A 24519-nucleotide genomic window follows, 5' to 3' on the forward strand; every position below is an offset into this window, starting at 1 on the left:
TGGTGCCACAGTGCTAGAGGGGAGGCCAGAGAGTAGGAGGTTGCAGTAGTCGAGGCAGGAGATGATAAGGGCGTGCACTATTGTTTTTGTGGTTTCATGGTTGAGGGATGCGCGGATCCGGGAAATATTTTTAAGTTTGAGGCGGCAGGAGGAGGCAACGGCTTGGATATGTGGTTTGAAAGAGAGGGCAGAGTGGAGGATCACCCCAAAGCACCGAGCGTGCGGGACTGGGGAAAGCGAGCAGCCATTGTCATTGATGGATAGGTCTGGTGGAGGGGTTGAGTGAGATGGGGGAAAGTATATTTTTCAGCATAATATGAACTTGGCAAGAGGAGTGGGGCACAAGTCAGTCTTAGTACACAGTCATGCATCACATTGATACCGGGTATACCAGTGAGAAAAAGTGCCTGGCTGAAACTGAACACGTTTCGAACACAAACGTGTTCTTAGACTCAGTTGGTTGCACACAGGCATGAGACCTATTTATGTGAAAGGCTCACCAGGTGTATCAGAGGAATTTTTTGTAACAAAAGATAATAACAAATATAAAGACAATGAATAAGCATCACTGGACCAATTTTTAACAAGTATCAAAAACATGCACAATTAAAGAATAATAGAATATTTATAATGCAACATTAATTCTGTTTTCAAATTTAAGCCCAATGGAACTCTTGTATTGAGCCAGTAGATCCAGAAGGCTTCCTTGTCCCGAAGTCTTCTTTCTCTATCTCCACCTCTTGGATCCACATTGATTTGTTCTATCGCAAAAACCTTAAAAAACGTTGTCTATCTGTTGTGAACAGTGACAAAATGATTAGACAAAATTAGAAATATTTCGAGAAGTGGGATGTAATATATCATACAAATGTTCTCTGATCCTACTCTGCAATTTGCAAATAGTGGAACCCACATATAACAGATTACATTCAGAGCATTCCACAACATAGACTATATAATCAGAATTACAATTCAAAAAATTCTTTATTTTATAAGTTTTCTCATTTTTGCTATCTGAAAAAAACATTTTTTAGAATGTGCACAGGTCTTACAAGGAAAAAATCCACACTTATAAAAACCTGTGGTGGGCAACCAATGAGGTGAACTTTTATTGGAATTATAAAAACTTGGAGACAGGCGATTCCCCAGTGTGGGTGCACGTCTGGTTACAATTTTTATACCATTTTTTAAGATAATGTCCATGGTTTCATCATTTCCCAAGATGTTTAAATTGCGGTATACTATTTCAGAAATGGCTTTGAAATGAGAGCTATATGTTAAAACAGTGTTGCGTTATTTGAGGCAATATTTCTATCAGATTCACTAGAGATTGGATTAATGAGACTTTCTCTGGTTTTTTTTATCTGCAATTTGGAAAGCCCGATTAATAGTCCAAGTAGGATATATTCTCTTTACAAGACGATTTTTATGCTATTTTTTTCAGCTGCATTAGGAAATTTTAAGGCATGGCATCCCGGGATGTCAGAACTTATTGGCTGAATAGGACAAATAAGATTAGAGCACTTGTCCCCCCAACATGTTTCACCGCGTGTGTGGCTTCATCAGGGGATGGGACAATGGCGTGAATGGCTGAAAACCACACATTATACCTATATATAGCCTTTGTGTATCAAATGTGTCCAATTAGCAGGCGCATGACACCTTACAGGAAATTACCATCGCCAATGCATAACGATAGAACAGACCAATAGTGTTCATTACCTTGTATTTGAAAAAATCTCAATGATTCATTGTTTCGGAAAAAAATCGTGCTTATGGATATTAATATCGAGGGTGTCACTCGAGCGCTGAGCTTGTATAGGTCAGAGAAGCTGCTAACTATATTATCATTAGTCAAGATAGTTGGACACACAGGTCACGTCAACGGCTCTCTACTCCAATCACAACTTTAGGTGCCAGTGTCGGCTCCGCCCCCTGCATTGCATGTTCACCTGTATCAGCCTCATAGATGCTGATACAGTTGAAATCAATGATAACGGGGAGAACGTCAAGTGATGCTCCCTCTACATCATTTCCCCTCTGCTTCTGACGCAAAAGGGATTATGACGTCACTTTATCATGCACCACGCTGTGCCGAGCAGTGGAGCGGCTGAGTAGACACGCAGCAGAGACAAGAGCAACAGGGGAATGACGAGAAGTGAGTATGTATTTATTCTTAAATCAGTGAGCAAGTTGTGGCCATAATACTGAAATAATATGGGGTGTGCATTATACTATATGGGGCTGCATTATACCTTAAGGGGGCTGCATTATAATCTATGAGGGCTGCATCATACTCTATGGGGCTGCATTATACTCCATGGGGCTACATTATACTATATGGGGCCGCATTATATTCTATGGGGACTGCATTATCCTCTGTGGGGGCTGTCTTATACTCTATGAGCACTGCATTATACTCTATTGGGGCTGTGTTGTACTCTATCAAGGACTATGAGAGCTGCATTATACTATATGTTTACTAAATGGGGGCTGCATTATAGTCTGTGTACTATATGGGCGCTGCATTATACTCTATCGAGGACTATTGGAAGTGCATTATACTATATGGAGGGCTGCATTATACTGTATGGAGGACTATGGTGAATACATTATACTATATGAAGGACTATGGGGTGCTTTATACTATGGGTAGTGCATTGTACTATAAGAAGGACTATGAGATGCATTATGCTATATTGAGGACTATGGGGAGTGTATTATACTATATGGAGGACTATGAGGAGTGCATTATACTGTACAGAGGACTACGGGGTGCATTATTCAATATAGCAGACTATTGGGTGCATTATACTATATTGAGAATATCCAGAATGAACCATGACAGACACCCAAACTCTCATTTTTATTAGATCAAGGTTATGTCCTCATACCTCCCCTTGGTGAGCTCATGTGGGGGTTGGTTGTGGGATGTCATAGGTCTTTTAGAATTCTAGGAGATCCCTAGGGATATCTTTGCCTCTGGAGGTCCCAGGCGGTAGATATTATTGCCATGTTTCCTATTGTGATTTTAACTTTCTATAGAGATGAAACATGGCCTGGATAGCATCATCCATCTCTCCAATATTAAATTGGAGGGTTAGAATGGCCCGACGGTAATGCGAGTGAATGCGTCATGTTTGTCCCTTCGCTATGATGTAAAAAATATTTATCCCGTAAATATTGGATCGATGCAAACCCCAATAATCATCATTGACCAGTGTCTCCAAAAAGTCTCATAACAATGCTTTGATCAATGGAAGCTCTGGCCTGGGAAGTGTACTTCCCCACCTAAGCATAAATGAATCCTAGTCTGGATGGATGGCTCCCAAAGCACATTTGCCGTAGCCACCTGGTCACTGCAGGAGGTCCCTACTTCAATGGGTGTTGATGTGTCAGCTCCTTCCCACTTCCACAGTTATACTTAGTTTCTCTCTTCTCTGTTTATCATTAATCCAATTTGTTCAATGTGAGGGTGATATGGCCGTATTCCGAAGATGTCTTTATGGATTTTAATTTTTCCTCTATGACAAAACTAATTTGCTTAGTGCTCCTTGCTTAGTACTGAAAGCCTAAGCTTTAACCATATTTTTAAAATCATATAAGAAAGGGAAACACAAAAGCAGAAATAATCAGAAAGGAGAGGGCAGGATCCGAATGGAGTTAGGAGGAGGCTCCACATGACAGGGATTGGCTGGATGGATTCAAGTTTAAAGGATATCATGGCGGTGATAGGAGGGATTCATTTATGGGCAGATAAGGGGGTGGAGGATTAGGGGTATATAAGGAAAAGTGTGGGAAAATGGCCATTTTGGGTTTACAATTGTATGGAAGAGTATCTCTTCCCTACAAAGCCCCCAACCCCAGTACCTAATGGCAGATGTTGATTTCCCCTGGGGGCAGCTGCAGGTGGCATCAAGGGTAAGAGGAGATGGTTGAGTGCAGGAACAGATGACTGACATGCTGGGAAGTGAACAAAGGCAGGATCTGCCCAAGGGGTCCGTAAGACGGGCGAGACGAACAAGGCCACTGGAGCGTTTGAGCCCCGAAGCATCCTCTCACTGCATGTGCAGGGTCAAGATCCCCTCCAGAAACCCTGAGGGCGGTGGGTGCAGGCGGGCTGCAGGAATCCAACTAGCCTGCGGACGCGGTAATGAGCAGGCCGCGGCCTACACAGGAAGTTCGGCCTGTTTCTCTCAGATCTGCAGGGCTGAAGATCTTTGTGGCAGGCACACCTAGTGATTTTCCTGTTTGGGTGTCTGCCAGAGGGTGCAGTCGAGGATGTCGCCAGGCAAGTGATCTAGCTGAGACAGACGGGCAGTGTGAGGGAGAAGAGTTGCAGCATGGCTTCTCACGGCGGCAGCAGGCAAACTAGGCATTTGTCAAGGCCCACACTCCCCCAGGGGCCCCAAGGTGAACAACTGGCTACATCAATGGTGCCGTCAGCAAGGATTTGGATTTCTGGATCACGGAGTGAATTACCTATATGATGGACTACTTGCTAGAGATGGGAGGCATCTTACGAAGACTGGAAAACATGTATTTGGAAGTCGCCTTGCTACACTCATCAGGAGAGCTTTAAACTAGAACAATGCGGGAAGGAAAGCATAAGGCCAGAAAAAGCCATACACCCGACAAATGCTATTGAGAACTCTGCTATTAGAAATGGGAGGAAAGAACAAAGACAAAATGGTAAGACAGGATGTTGAGAAGGCCAAACTTTTAAATTCCTATTTTGCATCTATTTTCTCTTAGAAAGGAAGTGTAACATCAACTATTCTTCACTGTCCTATTAAGGGAATAGAAGAATCCAGGATATCTATAAACAGAAATATAGTGAGGAAACACTTAGCTAACCTATATGAATTCAAGTCTCCAGGTCCAGATGAATTACACCCCAGAGTACTGAAGGAGATAGCAGAAGAAATTTTTGAACCCTTCTCCATAATCTTTGAAAATTCGTGGAGAACAGGAGAAGTCCCAGAAGACTGGAGAAGAGCAAATGTTGTTCCTGTCTTCAAAAAGGGGAAGAAGGTGGACCCAGGCAACTATAGGCCGGTGAGTCTGACTTCTATACCAGGAAAGATCTTTGAGCAAATTATTAAACAACATGTATGTCAGTACCTGGATAAGAATGAAGTGCTTAAACAGAGTCAGCATGGGTTTGTAACTAATAAGTCATGTCAGACTAACTTAATTTCCTTCTATGACGGAATCACTGATTGGGTGGATTAAGGAAATGCTGTAGATATAGTATATCTTGACTTCAGCAAAGCATTTGACAAAGTCTCTCATACAATCCTTATTGAAAAAATGACTAAGTATGGAATGGACAAGGTAACTGTTAGGTGGATTCATAACTGGCTTAGTGATCGGACCCAAAGAGTGGTCATAAATGGCTGCACATCCAGTTGGAAGAATATCTCAAGTGGGGTACCACAGGGCTTTGTCCTGGGCCCTGTATTGTTCAACATCTTTATCAACGATTTAGATGAAGGAGTTGAGGGTAAACTGATTAAATTTGCTGATGACACAAAGCTAGGAGGGATAGCTAATACTAGAGAAGAGAGAGAGAAGATTCAAAAAGATATAAATAAACTGGAGCAGTGGGCAACAACTAACAGAATGGTTTTTAACAGGGAAAAATGCAAAGTACTACATCTGGGCAATAAAAATGAAAAAAGCATATACAGAATGGGAGGAATAGGGCTAAGCAACAGCACATGTGAAAAAGACTTGGGTATACTAATAGATCACAGAATGAATATGAGTCAACAGTGTGATGCAGCAGCAAAAAAGGCAAATGCAATTCTAGGATGTATTAAGAGAAGAATACAGTCTAGATCACGTGAAGTCATTATTGCCCTACTCTGCTTTGGTCAGATCTCATCTGGAATACTGTCTCCAGTTTTGGGCACCACATTTTAAATAAGACATCAACAAACTGGAGCAAGTTCAGAAAAGAGCGACCAGAATGGTGACTGGTCTGCAAGCCCTGTCTTATGAGGAAAGGTTGAGGGATTTGGGAATGTTTAGCTTGCAAAAGAGAAGACTGAGAGGAGACTTAATATCTATCTACAAATATCTCAAGGGCTGTCACATTGCAGAAGGATCATCTTTATTCTCATTTGCACAAGGAAAGACTAGAAGCAATGAGATGAAACTGAATGGGAGGAGACACAGATTAGATATTAGAAAAAACTTTTTGACAGTTAGAGTGATCAATGAGTGGAACAGGCTGCCACGAGAGGTGGTGAGTTCTCCTTCAATAGAAGTCTTCAAGCAGAGGCTGGACAGACATCTGACTGGGATGATTTAGCGAATCCTGCTTTGAGCAGGGGGTTGGACCAGATGGCTCAGGAAGTCCCTTCCAATTCTACGATTCTATGACTCTAAGCCAGTGGTGTGCCGCTAATAACGAGCCAGTGGGGCTAGGTGCCAGTGTCGGCTCTGCCCCCTTGCATTATACATTCATCTTTATCAGCATCACAGATTCCAATACAGTTGAAATCAATGATGATTGAGAAAGCGAAGAGTGATGCTCCATCTACATAATTCCCCTTCTGCTTCTGATGCAGCTTGGGCGATGATGTCACTTTAACATGCACCACGCTATGCTGAGTAGTAGAGCTGGTAAGTAGACACTCTGCAGAGACCAGAGCAGCAGTGTAACTAGGAGAAGTATGGAGTTATTTATTTTTAAATCGGTGAGTACGTGGTGTCGATAAAGCTGAAGTAATATGTGGTGTGCATTATACTATATGGGGCTGCATTATAGCTTATGGGGGCTGTAATATACTCTATTTGGGGCAGCATTATACTCTATGGAGCTGCATTATACTTTATGAGGCTGCATTATACTCTACGAGGCCGCATTACACTACATGGGGCTGCATTATACTCTATTGGGGTGACATTATATTCTATGGGGCTGCATTATACTACATGGGGGTTGTGTTATACTCTATCAAGGACTATGAAAGCTTCTTTATATTATTATTACCCTTATTATTACCTTCATGCATTATTTGCAATTTATTTTTTATTTTAGGATATTTGTGTTTTGTGCGCTGTTTTTGGTTTTCTCTGTGTAATGGTCATGTGTTAATATGCATTTACATTATGCATACACATTAACTTACTTTTTCAGCTCAGTTTTTTATTCAGTTCAATGTGCATCCTGTGCATATATGGGTGTGACCGCCCTCTTTCTGAGCTGGGAAATCCATCCTGTCTGGCCTATGCTTTTACTGGTGGTTCAGTCCCTCGGTCCTTGTTCACATTTACGTCACTTGACAAGTGGAAAGGTTTTAAATACAAGAGTTAGGACTGTCCCACAAGGGTTGCCTTGACATGGCGGGATGGCTTGTACATTCTTTTGATCAAAATTATGTTTACTAAATACTCTTATTATTATTACTACCTTCATGCATTTTTTGCAATTTATTTTTTATTTTAGGATATTTGTGTTTTGTGCATTGTTTTTGGTTTTCTCTGTGTAATGATCATGTGTTAATATGCATTTACATTCTGCATACACATTAACTTACTTTTTCAGCTCAGACCCCAGTTTTTTATATTACATGTGTACTGTATGGGCACTGCATTATACTGTATGGAGGACTATAGGGAGTTTAATATTCCAATTATAATTATACAAGGTATAACTGTAATATACACAATTCAAATTCATCATAGACAACTAAAGTACATATAAAAAAAGATTAAATTATAATAAAGCAATTCATATACTCAAGTACTTCACTCAAAGTCCAAAAAAAAAAACTTTTTTGAGAGTGGCCATCAAAAGGAAATTTCAAAGTCCTTGCTGCAAAGAGATACAGGATGATCTTCATAGATATGTCAAAGAAGACATACCCTAGTTAGATCACTCTTTCACTGGAAATCCAGACAGCTCCCATAGAGACATCAAGAGAGTAAATCTAGATTTAAAGAAGCAGAATAAAATTAATTTTCATAATTACCCATATATGAAAACAAAAGATACCGTATTTTTCGCTTTGTAAGACACACTTTTTTCCACCAAATTAGGGGGGAAAATGGGGGTGTGTCTTACAAAGCGGACATGCCTTACCATAGGCCGTGATCAGGGGGTGTCTGGTGGTTGCTGGCCGGTGCTGCGGGTGTCTCCGGTGCCCAGTGGTGCTGCGTGTGTGCCCGGGGCTCTGCCAACATTGTGCGACAGGCCAGAGCCCCGGCATTTCCTCGGTTCCCTGTGTGTGTGCGGTGGTTCCAGTAAAAAAATGGCTGCCGGCTCTTGCGCAGATCGGATCTCGAGACTCAGCAATCGAGAGATGAGATTTCAGCGCTGAGATCTCATCTCTCGAGAGCTGGGTCCCGAGATCCCATCCGCGCAAGCGCCGGCAGCCATTTTTTACTGGAACCACTGAACACACACAGGGAACCAAGGAAATGTCGGGGCTCTGGCTGGCCTGTCGCATAATGTCGGCAAAGCCCCGGGCACACATGCAGCACCGCTGGGCACCGGAGAAACCCGCAGCACCGGCCAGCAACCCCCGGACACCTGGAGAAACCCTGCAGCAGCACAAGACCCTGCAGCAGCACAAGACCCCTGCAACAGTGATGCACATCAGAGCCCCCCTCATCCCTGAATGCGGCCTGCAGCATCACTCCACACCTGCCTCCTCCAGCAGCAAGCCTGGGACCCCGCTACACCGCAACCACCAACCCCAGTAAGTAATAAGATGCAATGATTATAAGAAAGCACCACCATTTTATTAAAAAATATTTTTTTCTTATTTTTCTCCTCAAAGTTTGTTGTGCGTCTTATAATCCGAAGCGACTTATAAAGCGAAGAATACTGTATATAATACCCCTCAACCAAATAAAATTAAAAAATTGATGAATAAACAAATAAATTAAACATATATATACAGTAAATAATGGGACAAATATAATCAATATCAGGAAGATAAATTATTTCAAATTTCTTTAAAGTTTTTATAGATGGACGGACAGCGACTAGGAGATCACTGAGGATTTCAAAGAAAAGTAGAAAAAACCCATTGATCGTTAAGGCCTCTTTCACACTTCCGTTTTTTACAATCAGTCACAATCCGCCAGGTTTTGAAAAAAAACGGATCCTCAAATTTTTTTTGAGGATCCGTTTTTTTCCCATTGACTTGCATTAATGGCGGATTGTGACGGATTGCTGTCCGTTGCATCCGTTTTTTGTGAGGATCCGCCAAAAGTAGCTGTCCGTCACCATCCTCACAAATTTCAAAACGGAGCTTGTAACGTTTTTTTCTGTGGCGGATCCTGCAAACACTGATTTAACCCGAATTTCTTTCTGGGTGCCGGACAAAAAAAAAAATCAATCTCTCTCTCTCTCTCTCTCTCTCTCGCCAGCGATTCCTTTAAATTTCTTCATTTTCACGATCCGTCTGAAAACGGATCCTGTGCCATCCGTTCACATCAGTTGAGAACGGATCCGCTTGTCTGCCTTTTTGGCGGATTATAACTGATGCAAAAAACTGAAGTGTGAAAGAGGCCTAAGACCAAATGGTTTCATTGTTCTGTGTTTGAGGTAATCTTTTCATGAGATGACCACCACGAACGCCCAGATGGACCACATCAATGCCCCTTAATTCGAAGTTGACAGGACCAGATAGATGGAATTCTCGATAGTGCAATAGCAGAGTCCTTAATTTAGCAATTTCCTCCTTATGTATGTCTTCTGGGCTAATCAGTCTGGCTGCTCATATATCTCTTGCAGTCCACATGGACATGTGAGGTGACAAATCACAGATGTAGTTTTGCAATTTATAGTATGAGCAATTTTAAACGTGCATGAATTTGAGGAATTGATAAAGGTTTCAGGTTTTATCATATGCTTGCATACACTGCAATCACCGTAAGGGCGTGAGCCCCAGACAGGACCTCTAGAATTAAAAATAAAATTAGAGCGTGGAGAGACAAAATGACTGTATGTTATCATCTCATCTATGGTTTTGCTTCTCCTTGCAACAACTCGTGGTTGATCCTCAATCAGTTTTGGGAGTTCAGGATCTTGTTTGAGTATTAAGGTTGAAGGGAGACTTTAAGTCCATCTAGTTCAACCTATATCCTATCCTATCTTGCCCTAACATGTTGATCCAGAGGAAGACAAAAAAAAAACCATGCAGCAAACAGTAAGCTTCACATTGGGGAAAAAAATTCCTTCCCGACTCCACATACGGCAATCAGACTAGCTCCCTGGATCAGCGCAATATTAAGGAGACTAGTGTATATACCCTGTAATATTATACTTTTCAAGAAAGGCACCCAGTCCCTTCTTACATTTTAGTAGGGAATCACTCATTACAACATCATATGGCAGAGAGTTCCATAGTCTCACTGCTCTTACAGTAAAGAATCCGCGTCTGTGAGTATGCTTAAACCTTCTTTCCTCCAGACGTAGAGGATGCCCCCTTGTCCCCGTCACAGGTCTAAGAGTAAAAAGATCATTAGAAAGGTCTTTGTACTGTCCCCGCATATATTTATACATTGTAATAAGATCACCCCTAAGCCTTCGATTCTCCAAACTAAATAACCCCAAGTGTAATAACCTGTCTTGGTACTGCAGACCCCCCAGTTCCCTAATAACCTTGGTCGCTCTTCTCTGCACCCGCTCCAGTTCAGCTATGTCTTATACACCGGAGACCAGAACTGTACGCAGTATTCTAAGTGTGGTCGCACTAGTGAATTATATAGAGGTAAAATTATGTTCTCCTCATGAGCATCTATGCCTCTTTTAATGCATCGCATCCCATTATTTTATTTGCCTTTGCAGCAGCTGCCTGACACTGGCCACTAAATGTGAATTTGTCGTCCACCCATACACCCAGGTCTTTTTCAGTGACAGTTTTGTCCAGTGTTTAACAATTAAGCACATAATTATACATCTTATTCGTTCTACTCAAGTGCATGACCTTACATTTATCCCCATTAAAGCTCATTTGCCATTTATCAGTCCAAGCTTCTAGTTTGCATAAATCCTCCTATAATATAAAATTGTCCTCCTCTGCATTGATTACCCTGCAGAGTTTAGTGTCATCTGCAAATATTGACATTCTACTCTCTATGCCCCCTACAAGGTCATTAATAAATATGTTAAAAAGAAGTGGGCCCAAAACTGATCCCTGTGGTACCCTACTGCTAACCGTGACCCAGTCCGAGTGTGCTCCATTAATAACCACCCTTTGTTTCCTATCCCTGAGCCAGCTATTAACCCACCTACACATATTTTCCCCTATCCCCATTGTTCTCATTTTATGTATCAACCTTTTGTGTGGCACCGTATCAAAAGCTTTTGAAAAGTCCATGTACACCACGTCCACTGCATTCCCTTTGTCCAGTCTGGAACTTACCTCTTCATAAAAGCTTATCAGATTAGTCTGACAGGAACGGTCCCTTGTAAACCCATGTTGATATTGGGTCATGAGGTTATTCTTCTCCAGATACTCCAGTATAGTATCTCTTAGAAAACCCTCCAGGATTTTACCCACAGTTAAACTTACTGGCCTATAATTTCCAAGTTCAGTTTTTGACCCCTTTTTGAATATTGGCACCACATTTGCTATACGCCAGTCCTGTGGTAAAGACCCTGTTATTATGGAATCTTGAAAGATTAAAAATAATGGTCTATCTATGACTGTGCATAATTCCTGCTGTACTCGGGGGGTGTATCCCATCCGAGCCTGGGGATTTGTCAATTTTAGTGATTTTTAGACGCCGCCGTACTTCCTGCTGGGTTAAGCAGGGGACGTTCAATGGAGAATTTATATCCCTGATCATGTTATCCGTCATGGGATTTTCTTGTGTAAATACTGTTGAAAAAAAAGTCATTTAGCATACTGTTTTTTTCCTCATCCACCATTTCACCCAGACTATTTTTAAGGGGGCCAACACTATCATTTTTTAGCTTCTTACTATTTATGTAAAGAATATTTTGGGATTATTTTTTCTTTCTCTGGCAATGAGTCTCTCTGTCTCAAGCTTTGCTGTCTGGATTTGCTTTTTACAGAATTTATTTAATTTTCTGTATTTAGTTAATGCCTCATCACTACCTAGATTTCATACATGCGGCAAGACGTGCACTGGATGGCATTGGCAATAGTGGAGCACATCCTAATGGGGATTGCACCAGACAAAAAGATAAGCAAAAATAAATAAAAAGTATTAATAAAATATAACAGTAATTCAGTAATACCTCCCTTGGAAACTCCCTGAATCCAAAGTCACTGAATCTCAAGTCACACACTTACCACAGTTCGCACTTACACTCAGCTCGTTCACACTCGCTCAGGCAGAAGATTTAAAAGATTTTTTGTTTCCCTTTTACCAGCACACCACCCTGCTGCTCAATGCACTTCCAAAAGGAGTTGAGCCCCAACCAGCTGCCTCTTATAAACCCTTAATTATGAACTCCCAACCTTAATTAACCCCTTGTGAGTATAGTTACACCTCAAGATTTAAATGCAATATAGTTAACCCTTAAAAACACAGATAGTAAATAATAGGTTAAACACGCCCCCAAGCCACCCAAAAATTGAACAGGTAGAAAGCACTCAGCAACCTACAATTCAGCAACTCACACAGGTATCTGTTATAGGTTTTCCAAATACCTCTTCACTGAAATCGCAAGTCACACACTTACCACAGTTCGCACTTACACTCAGCTCGTTCACACTCGCTCAGGCAGAAGATTTAAAAGATTTTTTGTTTCCCTTTTACCAGCACACCACCCTGCTGCTCAATGCACTTCCAAAAGGAGTTGAGCCCCAACCAGCTTCCCCTTATAAACCCTTAATTATGAACTCCCAACCTTAATTAACCCCTTGTGAGTATAGTTACACCTCAAGATTTAAATGCAATATAGTTAACCCTTAAAAACACAGATAGTAAATAATAGGTTAAACACGCCCCCAAGCCACCCAAAAATTGAACAGGTAGAAAGCACTCAGCAACCTACAATTCAGCAACTCACACAGGTATCTGTTATAGGTTTTCCAAATACCTCTTCACTGAAATCGCAAGTCACACACTTACCACAGTTCGCACTTACACTCAGCTCGTTCACACTCGCTCAGGCAGAAGATTTAAAAGATTTTTTGTTTCCCTTTTACCAGCACACCACCCTGCTGCTCAATGCACTTCCAAAAGGAGTTGAGCCCCAACCAGCTGCCCCTTATAAACCCTTAATTATGAACTCCCAACCTTAATTAACCCCTTGTGAGTATAGTTACACCTCAAGATTTAAATGCAATATAGTTAACCCTTAAAAACACAGATAGTAAATAATAGGTTAAACACGCCCCCAAGCCACCCAAAAATTGAACAGGTAGAAAGCACTCAGCAACCTACAATTCAGCAACTCACACAGGTATCTGTTATAGGTTTTCCAAATACCTCTTCACTGAAATCGCAAGTCACACACTTACCACAGTTCGCACTTACACTCAGCTCGTTCACACTCGCTCAGGCAGAAGATTTAAAAGATTTTTTGTTTCCCTTTTACCAGCACACCACCCTGCTGCTCAATGCACTTCCAAAAGGAGTTGAGCCCCAACCAGCTGCCCCTTATAAACCCTTAATTATGAACTCCCAACCTTAATTAACCCCTTGTGAGTATAGTTACACCTCAAGATTTAAATGCAATATAGTTAACCCTTAAAAACACAGATAGTAAATAATAGGTTAAACACTCGCTCAGGCTACTTTCACACCTGCGTTTTTTTGCTGCGCGTTTTTTGCACACACAAACGCATGAAAAAAAACGCATCATGCGTTTGTGTGCGTTTTTTTGCGGGTTTTGGTACATTTTAAAAAAAAACGCATGCTTTTTTTGCGCATGCGTGCGCATTACAATGCGCACGCATGTGCACCCATAGACTTGAATGGTGTTTTGCTGTAAAAAAACGAATTGCGTGCACATGTGTTTTTTTGGGCAAGTCGGATGCACAAAAAATGCAACAGGATGCATTTTGTGTGCTCGAGTGCACACTGCAAAAAAACGCATGCACAAACGCGTACGTGCGCACATATGCGCACCCATGTTAAAGTATAGGGGAAAAAACGCATGCTTTTTTTGCGCTAAAAAGCATCGCAAAAAAACACAAGTGTGAAACCAGCCTCAGGCAGAAGATTTAAAAGATTTTTTTTTTCCTTTTACCAGCACACCACCCTGCTGCTCAATGCACTTTTAAAAGGGCCAAAAACGATTCATTATGTTGGTCATATCCTTCCATCTACTATGATAGTTAGTAATAATGCACAATGTTCCCTCTTTTTTTGATATTTTATTCAAAAGAAGTTTATTACGATCCATATATCTTACTTGTTGGTATCCCTGATTAATATCCGTGGCTGGTCCGTGGCTAATTACTGCCCTATATAAATCATTCCCTGACAAAGCAACGTGCGAAACGCACTTTGGAGTGTGGGCCAGCGGTAACTACAAGCTCAGCATGAATCCAGGTTAGTATATGAATCTATTTATCCACATATATGGAGTTTTTTGCAGTTTATGGTTGTATTAATAGCACTTTACATTAGAAAAAAATCCTTTCATATTCACTGGACTTATTTTGTATATACTGTATTCTCTTTTTCCATTTTTATATTTTTTGATCGCAAACTTGTGAATATATATATTTTCGTAATCTACATACTCCTGGATCATGTCAGCAAAAAAATGTGTGTGATGACCCGCTTCCCTTGTTTTTTTAAGTACAATTTTATATTGTTTGGCTCTTATGTATTGTCTTCTTGGCTTTAGTATGTCATGTTTGGCGTTTCTAATAAAATGATGTTTATTGATGTATACTAATTATACAATTGTCAAGATTTTTTTGTTCATGTAATCTAATTTCCTTCTATGACTGACTAGGTGGATCGGGGAAATGTGGCAGATATAGTATATCTCAACTTCAGCAAAGGATTTGATAAAGTATCTCATACTATCCGTATTGAAAAAATTACCAAGTATAGGATTGACAAGGCTACGGTTAATTTGATTCATAACTGGCTCAGTGATCGTACTCAAAGAGTGGTAGTAAATAGTTGCACGTCCAATTGGAAGAGTGTTTCAAGTGGGGTACCAAAAGGCTCTGTCCTGGGACCAGCGTCGGACTGGCCCACCGGGGAACCGGAGGATTCTCCGGTGGGCCCTGGCATCTGGTGGGCCCTGGCACCTGCTGGCATACAGGGCCTGCAGTTGCCTAGGGCCCCCGCTGCTCCAGGGGCCCCCAGCCAGTGGTGTGTCGCACACCATGCAGCTGCTATGGGGGCCCCTGCCAGCGGAGTAGCAGCGGGTGTCAGGAGGCAGGAGCCCCTGTCCCCGCTGCTAAAGAGAAATGAATATTCACTGCGAAGCAGTGAATATCATTTCAGGTCTCCACCCCCAGAGGCCCCGCCCCCAGCCCAGTAAGCCGCTCTGCAGACTACAGCTGTAAATCAGGGCTGGCGCCGCCCTCAGTCCTCTCTGCTCCTGGCTCGCAGCCAGTGCGCGATGACGTCACTACATCGCGCACCCGCTGTGTGTCTGGCAGAGGGGGCAGCTCCTGACACTGAAGCCGGGATCAGCGTGGGAGCGAGGAGGAGAGGTGAGTATTGTGTTTTTTGTTTTTTTTTATATCTCTCTCGCTCTCTCTATCTATCTCTCTCTCTATCTCTCTTATATCTATCTATCTTTCTATCTCTATCTATTATCTATATCTATCTATCTCTATATCTATCTCTATCTATTATCTATATATATCTCTATCGCTCTATCTTTATATCTATCTTTCTATCTCTACATCTATCTCTATATCTATCTATCTATCTCTATATCTTTCTATATATATCTCTATATCTATCTATCTTACTCTATCTATCTCTATATCTATTATCTCTATATTTATTATCTATCTAGCTACCATCTATATCTATCTATCTTTATCTATATATATATCTATCTAATATCTATCTATCTATCTATCTCTATACCTATCTATCTATTTATCTATCCGTTATCTTTCTCTATATCTTTTCTCTGTATCTATCTCTATATCTATATCTCTCGCTATCTATCGCTCTATCTCTATATCTATCTTTATATCTATATCTATATATCTATCTCTATCTATCTCTATATCTATCTCTATTTCTCTCTATATCTATCTCTATATCTCTATAGCTATCTATCTATATATCTCTATCTATCTCTATATCTATCTCTCTGTATATCTATCTATCGCTCTATCTCTATATCTATCTATCTTTATCTATTTATCTCTATATCTTTTCTCTGTATCTATCTCTCTCTATATCTATATCTATCCATCTCTATATATATCTATTATCTCTATATCTATTTCTCTCTAGTCTCTATATCTCTCTCTATATCTATCTATTTATCTCTATATCTATATATCTATCTATCTTTATCTATTTATCTCTATATCTTTTCTCTGTATCTCTCTCTATATCTATATCTATCTATCTCTATATATATCTATTATCTCTATATCTATATCTATTTCTCTCTATATCTCTCTCTATATCTATCTATCTCTATCTCTCTGTATATCTATCTATCTTTCTATCTCTATATCTATCTCTATATCTATCTATCTTTCTCTATCTATCTAGCTATTTATCTCTATCTATTATCTATATCTATCTCTATCTATCACTATCTCTACATCTATCTTTCTATCTATATCTATCTATCTAGCTATCTCTATTATCTATATCTACCTATCTCTATATCTTTCTATCTTACTCTATCTCTATATCTATCTGTTATCTCTATATTTATTATCTATCTATCTCTATCAATTATCTATATCTATATCTATCTCTCTATCTATTTATCTATCTCTGTATCTATCTCTCTCTATATCTATCTCTCTATCTACCGCTCTCTCTATCTATCTTTATATCTATATCTATCTATCTCTATATCTATTATCTCTATATCTATCTACCTATCTATCTCTATATCTATCTCTATATATATATCTGTTTCTCTCTATATCTATCTCTATATCTCTCTCTATAGCTATCTATATATTATCTCTATATCTATCTATACATTATCTCTATATCTATCTATCTATCTCTATATCTATCTATCTCTATATCTGTTATCTCTATATCCATATCTATCTCTATATCCATATCTATCTCTATATCTATCTCTATATCTATCTTTCTATCTAACACTATATCTCTATATCTATCTCTATATCTCATTATCTATCAATCTCTATCTCTATCTCTCTCTCTTTATCTATCTATTGATCTATCCATCTATCTCTATATCTATCTCTATATCTATCTATTATATCTATCTATTATCTCTATTATCTATATCTATCTATCTCTATATCTCTCTATATCTATCTTTCTAACTCTATATCTATCTATCTCTATACATATCTCTATATATAGCTATTATCTCTATATCTATCTCTATATCTATCTTTCTATATCTATCTGTTTCTATATCTATCTCTATATCTATCTATCTCTATATATCTCTATATCTATTTTTATTTATAGCCATCTATCTATATATATTTATCTCTATATCTATCTATATATGTCTATATTATTATTATATCTGTATATCTCTATCTATTATCTATCTCTATCTATTCTCTATATCTATCTATCTATCTATCCATTATCTATTTTCTATCTATCTATATTTCTTTCTATATCTATCTTTATATCTATCTCTATCTATCTCTTTGAATCTTTCTATCTATATCTAGCCATTATCTACTTTCTATCCATTATCTACTATCTATCTCTATATCTATCTATTTCTACATCTATCTTTCTATCTATATCTATCTAACTCTATATCTATATATCTATATAGCATTATACCCTATGAGGGGGTGCATTATTCCCTATGAGGAGGCAGTATTATACCCTATGAGGAGGCAGCATTATACCCTATGAGGAGGCAGCATTATACCCTATGAGGGGGGCAGCATTATACCCTATGTGGGGGGCAGTATTATACCCTATGAGGGGGTGCATTATTCCCTATGAGGGGGGCAGTATTATACCCTATGAGGGGGGCAGTATTATACCCTATGAGGGGGCAGCATTATACCCTATGAGGGGGTGCATTATTCCCTATGAGGGGGGCAGTATTATACCCTATGAGGGGGCAGCATTATACCCTATGAGGAGGGCAGCATTATTCCCTATGAGGCAGCATTATACCCTATGAGGGGGGCAGCATTATACCCTATGAGGGGGGCAGTATTATACCCTATGAGGGGGTGCATTATTCCCTATGAGGGGGGCAGTATTATACCCTATGAGGGGGGCAGTATTATACCCTATGAGGGGGCAGCATTATACCCTATGAGGGGGTGCATTATTCCCTATGAGGGGGGCAGTATTATACCCTATGAGGAGGCAGCATTATACCCTATGAGGGGGTGCATTATTCCCTATGAGGGGGGCAGTATTATACCCTATGAGGGGGGCAGTATTATATTCTATGAGATGGCTGCATTATATTCTATGAGATGGCTGCATTATACTATGTGAGGGGGCTGCTTTATATTCTATGAGGGGGCTACCCCAACTCCTGCTACATAATTAAGACATGTACAACCTTATATTATACCCAGATATTAGCGTGTTTTACCGCATAATTGGTGGTCTGGTATTTAACTCTATGCAGCTACATAGTGGGCCCCAAGAATGATTTTCTCTGGTGGGCCCAAGGTGTTCCAGTCCGACGCTGCCTGGGACCCAGTGTTGTTCAGCATTTTTGTAAATGATCTAGAACTGAAGGTAAACTAATCAAATTTGCAGATGATGCAAAGTTAGGAGGGATAGCTAAAGGCCCTTTTACATTTAGCAATACACCAGCGATCCGACCCGGTCAGGATCGCTGGTGCATCACTAAATGATCGCTAGTAAGCTTTCACACAGAAAGACCTCACAGCGATTCAGCAGCGACGCAGCGCACGATACTCACCTTTCACACACAGTGATCCTGACGTCCTCCCGCCTGTGTCCACGCGTCGCTCGTCGTCACAGCAGGAAGCCTCAGCAGGAAGCTGACGACGAGAAATGGAGCCGCCCAATCTCGCGCGATCAACGATGGACAGCGGGGGAGCCGGTCATTGGTAAGTATCACACATAGCGATATCGCTAGCAATATCGCTATAACGTCACAAAACCGGTGACGTTTTAGCGATATTGCTAGCGATATCGCTTAGTGTAAAACCCCCTTAAACATTCCCTAACACTAGTGAAGATTCAGAAGGATCTAGATAAGCTTGAACAATGGGCAGCGACTAATAGAATGATATTTAACAGGAAGAAATGTAAGATTCTACATCTGGGCAAGGAAAACAAAAAATATCTACAAAATGGGCTGGAAAGAAATAAGCAACAGCACATGTGAAAAAGACTTATGCTAATAGATCACAGACTGAATATGAGTCAACAGTGTGATGCAGCAGCAAAAAAGCAAACGCCATTCTAGGATGTATTAAGAGAAGCATAGAGCCTAGATCACGTGAAGTAATTATTCCCTTCCTCTCCTCCTTGGTCAGGCCTCATCTGGAATACTGTGTCCAGTTCTGGGCACCACATTGTAAAAAAGACATTGAAAACTAGAGCAAGTTCACAGAAAAGCTACCCAGGATGGTGAGCAGACTGCAAAGTTTGTCCTACAAGGAATGGTTAAAGAATCTGGGAATGTTTAGCTTGCAAAAAATAAGGCTAAGAGGAGACGTAATAGTGGTCTACAAATATCTGAAGGGATGTCACAGTGTAGAGGGATTATCTTTATTCTTATTTGCACATGGAAACCCAAGAAGCAATGGAATGAAACTGAAAGTGAGACGATACAGATTAGATGTTACAAAAAGCTTTTTGGCAGTGATGGTGATCAATGAGTGGAACAGACTGCCACTAGAGGTGGTGAGTTCTCCTGCAATGGAAGTCTTCAACCAGAGGCTGGACAGACATATATCTATATCTAGAGCCAGGTCCTGTGTTCATTTTGTAGTAGTCTGCAGTGGGATATTGAGCAGAATTGAATGTGTTGGAGCTACTGAGTGACCAGCTAATATGATATCTGTCTGGGAGGAAGAAAAGATCTCTGGTGTTGGCAGTCTCAGCTAAAAGCTGAGAGGGAGAAGACTAATCTGTTCAGGTGAGCCTGCACTGACATATATGAGCCTGATGAAAGAACTGTTTGTTTTCTTTTATACCTTTGTGCCCAGAATAGGCTTTTTTGTTTTGAATCCCTTGTGGTTTTATGAAAGCACTAAAACTGCACGCTTGTACCAAACCACTTTGCCTGTGTGAACACTACCTACTGCTGAGCATGAATCCCTACACTTGGTGCTTTGGATGCGGCCATGAAGTCCTAAAGAGCACAGGTGATTGCAGTGTGAAGACTGAATGTCCTGGCTAAAGGCAGCTACAGCATTGCAAACAGTCTGAAAGCATTGAGGAGCTTGCTAAACATTTTATCCAACTACAGCAGAAGCAATTACAGCAGCAGCACCAACAGTTTCAACAGCAGGAGCAGCAGCTGCAATAGCAGCTGGCTCTCCTGGCAGATGTCTGGGCCAGGGAGATGGCACGTTCTGACAGCCAAAGGGACAGTATCTGTATGTGGCGAACAGAATGGGAGACATTACAGAAAATGACTCTGGAGGTCGAGGAGCTGGAACAGGGAGGGAAGGAGGTATCCAACTCTGGTGTGTGTGTGTGTGTGTGAGGGGGGGGGGGTTGTTAGTGAACTGACATAAAAGAACATAGAATTTAAAATAAATGAATAACAATCTAGAACCAGGAGGCGGAGGTCCAAGTGGAGGAGGTAGTTGATGTGTAGGTGGAAGAGGCGTAGGAGGAGGAAGTAGCAGACACTGGTTTTGTGGGTTTTTTTGGGGTAGGAGGGGGTACTCTGAAAATAGGCAGTGGAATAACCTGCTGGACACTCTCTTTCTCTGTGTACAGGCTGTGCAACACTCAGCACTTTTTTGGTGTTTAAAGAATGAGAGCATCAAATAGTGGACATGGCCATGTTGCTGCTGGTGGTGGTGTAGCTGCTGCTGGGAGACAGAGGACATAGTCGATCTGTGCCTGTTACTCGCCCAAATTAAACACCTTCCTCTGGTGAATGCAGCCGACAGGACGTTCTGTGTAATTTCATAGGCCCGAGTACTGCTGGATGAATGGTGAGGCCAGAACAGGTAGAGGTGGTTTTAGATGAGAAGGAATAGAGTGCCTTCAGGTCCTTCGCTTTGTCTTCCTCCCGATCCCCTGCTGAAAGTGCAGATTTTGCACCTGTGGGCCATGGGCATCTGTTGTCCAACTCATCCCCTTGTAAATCAGGCGGAAAGTCTGAACCCCAAGTCATGTAGCAGTTAAATCTGCTTTTTGAGGACTCTGCTGGCTGTGGTTCTGTGAGCCATCCACCTGGCGCTGCCACACAAGTGGAAGAGATTGCGTGCACTGATGCCCAACCACTTGTTCTGTTTGAGGTTGAACTATGTAGGAGGGGTATTGCAAATCGTCAGCAAACCATCGCAGCCCATCTCTGATGAAGATAATGACCAAACACTGGTAACAACTGCTGCAGCTTTCTGCTGTGAGTAGACCGGCAAAGAGGGCAGGGGTGAGAACATCATGCAGGGGATTATTATGAATTATTTTTTCAGCACCCTTCCATGGTGCTGTATTTGAGGAGTAGTTACATACAAAACACAAATAGAAATTACAGAGGGGAGAGGACCCTACCCTTGTGGCCTTACATTCTACAGGAAAATGGTGAAGGAGCCAGTAGGTTTGGGGGTTGCAGCAGCCTCAGTGTTAATGAGGTGGCAGCGGGGTCATTGCAGGCTGTAAGCTGTTCTGAAGAGATGGGTTTTGAAGTTCCACTTGAAAGTTCCAACTGTAGGGGATAAATCGAACATGTCGGGTCACTGAATTCTACAGGATGGGAGATAATCATGAGAACTCTTGCAGGCGATTGGATGAAGAACATACAATTGTGGAGAAGAGAAGGAGGTCAGGAGAACCAGAGATTACATGGTGGGAGATATCGAGAGATTGGTTAAGAAATATATTAGTGAAGCAGATTATGGACGGCTTTGTAGCTCGTGTTAGTAGCTTGAAGTGGATACGTTGTGGAATTGGGAGACAATGAAGGAATTTGCAGAGGGGAGAAGCGGAGGAGTAGCGAGGACAGAAGTGGATTACTAGGGCAGCAGAGTTAAGGACAGAGACAGAATTGTGTGATTGGGGATGATGAGATCCTAGATGCCACATGGAGTCAAAGTCATGAGTGATGTGGGTAGATTGGAGGAAGAGATGGTGATCATGCTGCCCCAGCTGCACAGCAAAAGAGGGAACCGGGTGCAAGAGCACCGCATCCAGCTTAGTCATTATGTCGGCTGCTACTGGTCACTGCGCCGAGGAACTGAGCACACCAAAGCCAACTCAAAGGAGCTCCCCAACAATACACAGGTGGATTGCATGCTGTGTCGTCAGAGAGCAAAGTGAGGCATAAATGTTCTTAACCTGTGCACCACCTGCAGATTACATATTCTACATGTGACCTCACAGGTGATTTCCAGTAGGCTAACAATACATTGGGATCACGGGAACATCACAGTAAGTGGTTCCCAGCCACCACTACTTTTCTAGGCGGGCAATCCCTGTTCTGCACGAACATGTTATGGACAAAATCAGGTGTGCACTGTGCATGGGCAGGGATGTTATATCTAACTGCCCACTGGGTAAATGTTGTAGCAGCTGGGCCCAAGGCAGAACGTGTTTTGGTGCATGTCCTACCACCACAAAGGATTGCTGGATGTTTCTCTGTCCACACTGCCTACTCCTCATACTCCGCTTCTTCCAGCGCCTCCTCATCTGGTGAGTGTAACACCTGCACCACCAACTTCAGCACAGCCAGGGGAAAAATGACAGCAGGCTGTTCTGAAGCTTGTTTGTGGGAAAAATCCCACACCACGCAGGAGCTGTGGATGGTGATAAAAGAACAGACAGATGAGTGGTTGGTGTCGCTGAACCTAAAGCCTGGTCTGGTGATGTGCGACAACGGGCGAAATCTTGTAGCAGCTCTGGGCCTATCCGGTTTGACATACATCCCTTGGGGTAGTGTCTTTAAAAATTACACACAGGTCTCAGATACTGGTACGGATACCCGCCGTACACTGACAGGGAGACGAGGTTTAGGCACTGGCCACACTAGGACCAGGGTAGGGAGTTCAAGACACAGGATAAGGGAATAACCTAAGAGACTAAGGACGGGGGAGCTGGCAACATACAGTCGCACACAAAAAAAACACACACTGGGGAACGAGGGAGAGAAGCACAGGGACACTGCTGCAGCTGGAGCGGCATGTATGACTCTCCCCCCCACCTTCCTCACCTCTGCAACGACTCTAGTTTTCATATAGAGTCTGCAACAAGGGAGGGAAGTTATTTTTTTTTTTTTAAATTATTTTGATTCTGGTGCCGCCCCCTCGCCACCCTAGGCACTGGACCGCCAGTGGGGAGAATATGTGAGAAAAAAAGTATCCTAGTTGTCTGGATGAAACGCAGTGATTTTTTTATACGCTCATGTGAACCCGGCCATAGAGACCTTTGTATCCGGGCTTAGCCCTTTCTACATTCTTACGAGGACACCTAGTGTCCACACTGTGTCATTACATCACTACTAGAAAGCGTAGCACCCAGCTTTCCAACAATCATATACACCAGGGGTGGGAGAACCTTTTTCCATCCGGGGGACATTTGGAAATTTCTACCATCATTCGAGGGCCACACAAAAATGATCACCTTGAAAATTACCCTGGTATATTTAGTCAAACAATTAATTACGGTAAGTCACTCTTAATGTGACGGCTGGACCTGCCTCTCCATCACTGGGGGCTATATATATCACAGGTGGTAGGATATACAGTACTCAGGGGGATATACAGCACTTTCGGGGTAAAAGCAGCACTGGGAAATACACACATCACTTGGGGGGCACATACAGCTGTGGGGGGATATATAGCACTGGGGGGGACAGGGATCGTCGGGGAGGCTCATAGATCACCGGGGGGGGGACAGATCACAGAGGGGTGACATGAAGATCACAGGGGTGGGGCACAGAGATCACAGGGGTGCATATAGCTGGGGGGCACATAGCTTTGGGGGACAGATCACAGGGGGCACATGTGAGCACAAACATCACAGGGGGTACATAGCAGGGGGGCACATAAATAACAGGGGGCACAAAGCTGGGAGCCACAGATATCACAGGGGTGCACATAGCTGGTGGCACAGATCACAGGGGGTATATATAGGTGGGGGCACAGATCACATGTGGAAACATAGCTGGAGGGCACAGATCACAGGGGGTATACAGTGCCTTGCAAAAGTATTCGGCCCCCTGGAACTTTTCAACCTTTTCCCACATACCATGCTTCAAACATAAAGATACCAAAT

At 41.8% G+C, this 24519-nt stretch overlaps 1 protein-coding gene across 4 annotated transcripts in view; it reads right to left on the reverse strand.

Moving 5' to 3' along the window:
* Positions 1-656: 656 nt before the first annotated feature.
* LOC141100254 (T-cell differentiation antigen CD6-like) overlaps positions 657-24519 on the reverse strand; it is a 91503-nt gene continuing 67640 nt past the window's right edge. For 2 of the 4 annotated variants that reach the window (XM_073588589.1, XM_073588587.1), the window contains exon 7: positions 7619-7943. In XM_073588589.1, coding sequence (XP_073444690.1) covers positions 7884-7943 — 60 coding nt within the window. In that variant the 3' untranslated portion in view covers positions 7619-7883. Of the gene's footprint in view, positions 794-7618; positions 7944-24519 lie in introns of those variants that run through there. The other 2 variants (XM_073588588.1, XM_073588586.1) reach the window with 2 other exon arrangements.

The sequence above is a fragment of the Dendrobates tinctorius genome, unplaced genomic scaffold, assembly GCF_039654945.1.
Source record: "Dendrobates tinctorius isolate UK_male_01 unplaced genomic scaffold, ASM3965494v1 ptg000104l, whole genome shotgun sequence".
Lineage (NCBI taxonomy): Eukaryota > Metazoa > Chordata > Amphibia > Anura > Dendrobatidae > Dendrobates > Dendrobates tinctorius.